This window comes from Atta colombica, unplaced genomic scaffold (genome assembly GCF_001594045.1).
Source record: "Atta colombica isolate Treedump-2 unplaced genomic scaffold, Acol1.0 scaffold219, whole genome shotgun sequence".
Taxonomy (NCBI): Eukaryota; Metazoa; Arthropoda; class Insecta; order Hymenoptera; family Formicidae; genus Atta; species Atta colombica.
In genome coordinates this window covers 954,860-960,092 of record NW_017259315.1, presented here as the reverse complement: position 1 = coordinate 960,092, position 5,233 = coordinate 954,860, and the positions used below count along the sequence as shown (strand labels likewise).

The 5,233-nt window shown below is 30.8% G+C and overlaps 2 protein-coding genes across 2 annotated transcripts in view; both read right to left on the bottom strand.

The window, feature by feature from the left end:
- Positions 1 to 422: 422 nt before the first annotated feature.
- Positions 423 to 3,618, bottom strand: LOC108687832 (serine/threonine-protein kinase STK11). The gene is made up of 6 exons (XM_018193817.1): positions 3,275 to 3,618; positions 2,994 to 3,114; positions 1,899 to 2,084; positions 1,534 to 1,670; positions 1,118 to 1,461; positions 423 to 924 (listed from the first exon to the last, which is right to left on the bottom strand). Exons 1-6 carry the CDS (start codon positions 3,616 to 3,618, stop codon positions 761 to 763), a joined length of 1,296 nt encoding a protein of 431 aa, XP_018049306.1. The 3' UTR covers positions 423 to 760.
- A 394-nt stretch (positions 3,619 to 4,012) lies between these two features.
- LOC108687831 (pre-rRNA-processing protein TSR1 homolog) overlaps positions 4,013 to 5,233 on the bottom strand; it is a 4,080-nt gene continuing 2,859 nt past the window's right edge. Inside the window, exons 9-12 of the mRNA XM_018193816.1 lie at positions 4,808 to 5,071; positions 4,589 to 4,699; positions 4,267 to 4,474; positions 4,013 to 4,168 (exon numbers count right to left, since the gene is read on the bottom strand). Coding sequence (XP_018049305.1) covers positions 4,050 to 4,168; positions 4,267 to 4,474; positions 4,589 to 4,699; positions 4,808 to 5,071 — 702 coding nt within the window. The 3' untranslated portion in view covers positions 4,013 to 4,049. The remainder of the gene's footprint in view (positions 4,169 to 4,266; positions 4,475 to 4,588; positions 4,700 to 4,807; positions 5,072 to 5,233) is intronic.

Below are 5,233 nucleotides of genomic sequence, written 5' to 3'. Positions count from 1 at the left end.
TATATATATATATATATGAAACTAATAAATCATAAAATTAATACTTTATTATTAATTTCTTACTTTTAATCACTTAAATTTTAACAGTAATGCGAACTTACATAAGATTGACCGTCTTTAATAGTATCTCATAGATGGTATCTGTAAAATAGAAACACGTAAACATTTTCAACGAATAGAAATTAAATTATAAACTTATAAATTTAAAAGAATCACTGTGCTATCGCTTCAATAATTAATTAACTCAACTGTATTTTCCTAATGTAATGCTTTTAGATAGAATGGCAAGTCGAAATATCGTACATATTGTATACATATATTCGATCATGTCCAGTTGGCCTCACAAACGTTAGATTTATTAGGCCTTACTTAAAGATAAAGGTACAATTGGAGATCTTACGACAAATAAAATGCTAAACACAGACGATTAATAACTTTATTAATCGCGTTGTCAATATGGCACCAAAATGAAATGTGACTTTGATTGGGCATCTCCTAGGCATTGAACGATCAATAAAGATGTCACTGAATTATTCGCTACACGATTTAATCTTAATATCACAATCTTTACATCCGACACTTTTGAACTGACTCTGTCAAATGCTTTGTGTCTCATTCACGCTGCTAGATTAGCTACATTACATATGTGTCTCGCATGCTTTTCATTCTTTAAGCTTTCAGTCATCTCCATCAGAGAAACTTTGTAACTGACACAGTCAGTGAGATACAAACAACAAAATATGCGACACAATTAACAAAATCACGATGGCTTGCAGGATGGAAATCTTTTAATACTAATGCATGAAATTGGCTTACGCCATCTCCGTTTGTTTTGACTGTTTGTATTGCATTTGGTGTGATGACTGTTACACGTGGTTTTTCGATCCTCGCTAATGCGATCCAATTCTTGAAGTCTTCGCTCTTCTAAAAAAAAAAAGAAATTTTTATGAATATTTTTCTATATGTTTTATGATAATTTTTCTATATGTTTCATAAAAAAATAGTTCAATTATGCTGAAATTTTGCATTGTTGCCATCACTGGAAAATAATTTCTTAAACGAGCTTATTTTTGAAAAGAAAAAATATTCATATCACTAGCAAACGTAATAAACTTACCATTCAGCTGATGTTCCGTATAGTATACGGGATTTTCATCGACTCCATAATGATATTCCATCAAGTATGGCAAGACAGTCATGCTGTGGCAGCCATTGCTTTTAAGGGGAGGTATAGATACTTGTTGTTGTGTTTTAGGGTGCTCACACATGGTCCACGCGTGTCTTTTTACCTGTTGTAATGTAAATCTCTTATCCGCATCTTTCTGCAACATTCCTTCTATGAGCGACTTTAAAGGCTCCTCTATTTCTTTTGGTACAGTATATTCACCCCTTCCAATGTTTTCGTATAATTTATATATGTTATCTCCCTCGAAAGGATATAAACCCGTGGTTATATTATACCTGTAAAATATAGATACACTGAAAAATATAAATTCTGATCTTTGGATAATGCCGTGTACAAGCAGTACTTACAATGTAACTCCGCTACTCCATATGTCTACTTTAAAACCTGAGAAACTTTCGCAGCCGTTTGCGATTTCTGGTGGCTGAAATGCTGGGGATCCTTGACCTATCGTACATGTATCGTCTTTGGAAAACATGTCTAATGCCTAGTAAAGTGGAGAGGCATAATCATAAATAGAAATGAAATATGCACAGTTGCAATGTATATTTGTAATCGTATTTTTAACATTTTTTCTAAATAAATATATTCTGTTCATCAATATTTTTTTCATTATTATAATAATTTTATTTATTATAATAATTTTTCATTATTATCGGTTTTTATAAATTAATAAAAATTGAATAAAATAAAAAGTTAAAAGATAATGGAGTACCTCTGCAACACCAAAATCACTAATCTTCAAAGTACCATCTAGGGTTAATAACAAATTTCCAGGTTTAATATCTTTGTGGACTATTCCCTTACTATAAAGATATTCTAAACCATCCAACAATTGACAGAAGTAATCATGTGCCTGCCAAAGTGGAAGCTTCTTGGTGGGTGTACTTTCCAACATGTCCTGTAAAGAATCTAATAAATAGAAATCTAGTTGTTGTTAATTCATGCAAGCCATTGTTACAGACGTCAAAATCGAAAAGTTTAATATGGTTTAAAGTTTAATATAATTTTTTTCTTCTTCTCATTAAAATTTCATTGTGTTTTTGAAACAGCACAATTATTATTACACAAAATACTTATAAAAGTAATAAAAGTAATAAAAACTTGGATATTATTGTAAATTATTTACTTGCAATTTGATTGGTTTTAAAATATACCATTTAAGATAAAAATGTAAAATATATTTGTAATTAATTAATTACATTTAATCGTTACAATTAATCGTTAGTATTAGCGTCATATCATTTGAGTCATACAACATTCATTCAGCTTTTACAAAATCAGTATAAAATGAATAAAATTCAATATGAAATTAAGCAGCTTTCTTGTACAAAGTATAACTTTCTCTCGAGATATTTGCATATAATTATATGAATCAAATATAAAAAGTATAAAATAATCCTAATTAAATGTGATAAAAAAAAATATGGAAGCACATACAATTTGCAATGTTTTTTTAAGCTCCCTATCATTGAAAATATTAGGTATGGGAAAAAGTTCGTGGCGTTTTTCCCGTTAGATGGCATTAAAAAAACGCCACGAACTTTTTCCCCTAATAATAATCAATATGTAAAACTCAAGATTTATAGGATGGGCTGACACAAAAGCATACAGCAGATAGAATGTGTAACCTGAAATAAATCCATGTTTCTTCTGATGCTGATAACTAAAGTAGAATAAACAATCATTTTATATAAATGCTAAATCGATATTATCTCCTGAATTTGACAACTCATATAAAATATCCAAACTTGCGTTGTATATCTAATAATTTAGAGTAATAAAAAACGATACTCGTATGAAAATTTACCTGTAATCCACATACACAAAATTCCATAACTAGATACATCTTTTCTTTTTCGTCACTGTATAAAACGTCTACGAGATTTATTACATTTTTATGTTTTAATATTCTTAACAATTTTATTTCCCTGTAAAATATCAATTATTAAAATAAACACAAGAAATGCAAGGAAAGATATCGCAACAAAAAAGCTATCTTGTCAATATTTATACGCGTAGTAATAAAAAATTTATCCATAACGCCCACACCGATATAACGTTCATAAAAAATACATTTGTCGTACGCACCGTTGAACATTCTGTTCCCCGTTCGGTATCCTTCGAAGTTTTCTTTTCTTCAGTATTTTAACCGCTCTGCGACAAAGCGTCTGCGAATCCAGTACTTCTTTCACCTTCCCATAACTACCTTCACCGAGAACATCACCCATGACATATTTACCGATAAATTTACATTTTTTTCTTTTTTCTTCATATATAATTTGATCCGAGTCGACTCTGTGAAAAAACATGTTAACCTCGTCCAAATCATAGTTTGGATCGTCATTGATCCACATAACCGGTTCGATATCACGCAATATATCATTTTCTACTTCCTCTTCGTCAGGATCGCATATCGTTATTTTATTGTCCATTTTTACTCCGCTAGAGAGTTTATAAACTATTAGGATAAAAAGATCACACGAGTGATTTAACCTAAAATACAACCGGCAATCATTGTTATGAACACTGGTGTTACTGATGGTTGAAAAGTGGGGGTGGAAGGGCGCAGTGTTACCAGATTGAGGACGCGGCTCACGCGGGAGTCGCGCATGCTCGATTGTATTCAGCGAAGTGAACGCCATTTTTCTAAGCAATTTCAAATACACAAAACATACTGGAACACAATTGTCGATATTAGTCGCTTTATTTCAAACTGGTAATATTAGCGTAAAAAAAAATGATATTCTTAACATTTATATATCCTCTTAAAATCGATTTTATAAATCTACATTTTTCACTAACAGAATGTAGAGTAAATTTATAGACTATTTCAAAGATGAACAAGACCAAATAATTTTTATTTTTATTGATTCATAAGTTCATAAGTCCATTTTGGAAAAACTCGTTTATACAAATTCATCAACACTGTATCTTGAGACTTTAGTTGACCATTGAAGATGCACTTCATGTGCCCATGTGTACCTATAACAAAATCAGGAATATATATATTAATTAGATTAGTAAATATAAATGCAGCAAATAGTATAAGATGCAATTGCTTTGGTACAATCAATCTTTACCTAAAGGTTCTTTTATGTGGCCTCTACGTCCATATTTTGTCCTCATTTGGACTGGTTTGAACCATTCGATATCCTCTCGGTGAAAGAACATAAAGCGTATAACCACTGATTTCTTATTTACTTTGTATGGGTGACCACTCAAAATTACTCGTTTTAAAACAATTCTGTTGGGGTCACAAGATAACACGCTACCAGTTGCAATTAATTCCTAAAATATCATTTGAACTTGATAGCAGCACATTATATCTCATTCTCGTATAGTACAACTCTAATACAATACTAATAACATACAATACTAATAATATAAAAAAAATATACATACAAGTTTGCCACTTTTACTCTCGACATAACAAAGAATTGGACATGGTGAAAAAGTAACGGGTGCGTACATACTCGCCACAACTGTAGTTTCAGGATGAAAGTATCTCTCGTACTAAACATATTTAAAACATAAATTTAACACGAAATTTAAGACGAAGTACTGTAATATTTCTTTATATTATAAATCATGTTTCAAATACAAGATAAAAGTGCATCTTACCTTATGCTTAGTACCATTCGTATGTTGGCTGAATATTGGACATGTCGTAAATCGTCTAAATCCACACTGAAATATCAATCTTTCTTTTGATTTGATTGAATGCGTATAATTGTTCGAATGTTTCAATACGACGTTTAAAAGAGACATTTTATGTTCATACGGAAGTAAACCGACCACTATTAATGGCTTATTTTCTATTATAGCGAATGCCTTGAAAGTTTCTTTGCTAACACGAGCGATACAAACTTGTATGTAACATCCTGGCTGAAAACATACATACATATACACGTATATATAGAATATCTGAAAGACAGATTTCTGAAATTATTTTGAGATAAAAATCCGAGTATCAAAATGTCAAGACTATAATTATTTTTTATTTATAAAACACACACACGCGCGCACGCACATATATAACAGTCAACT

What these genes read in the sequence shown, in the direction of transcription:
- LOC108687832 (XM_018193817.1), bottom strand. Translation starts at nt 3,618, where the DNA reads ATGGACAATAAAATAACGATATGCGATCCTGACGAAGAGGAAGTAGAA. An exon ending in GTGATTTTGGTGTTGCAGAG is followed by an intron (nt 1,671 to 1,898) that starts GTACTCCATTAT and finishes CCACTTTACTAG; the next exon opens with GCATTAGACATGTTTTCCAA. An exon ending in TACGGAACATCAGCTGAATG is followed by an intron (nt 925 to 1,117) that starts GTAAGTTTATTA and finishes TTTTTTTTTTAG; the next exon opens with AAGAGCGAAGACTTCAAGAA.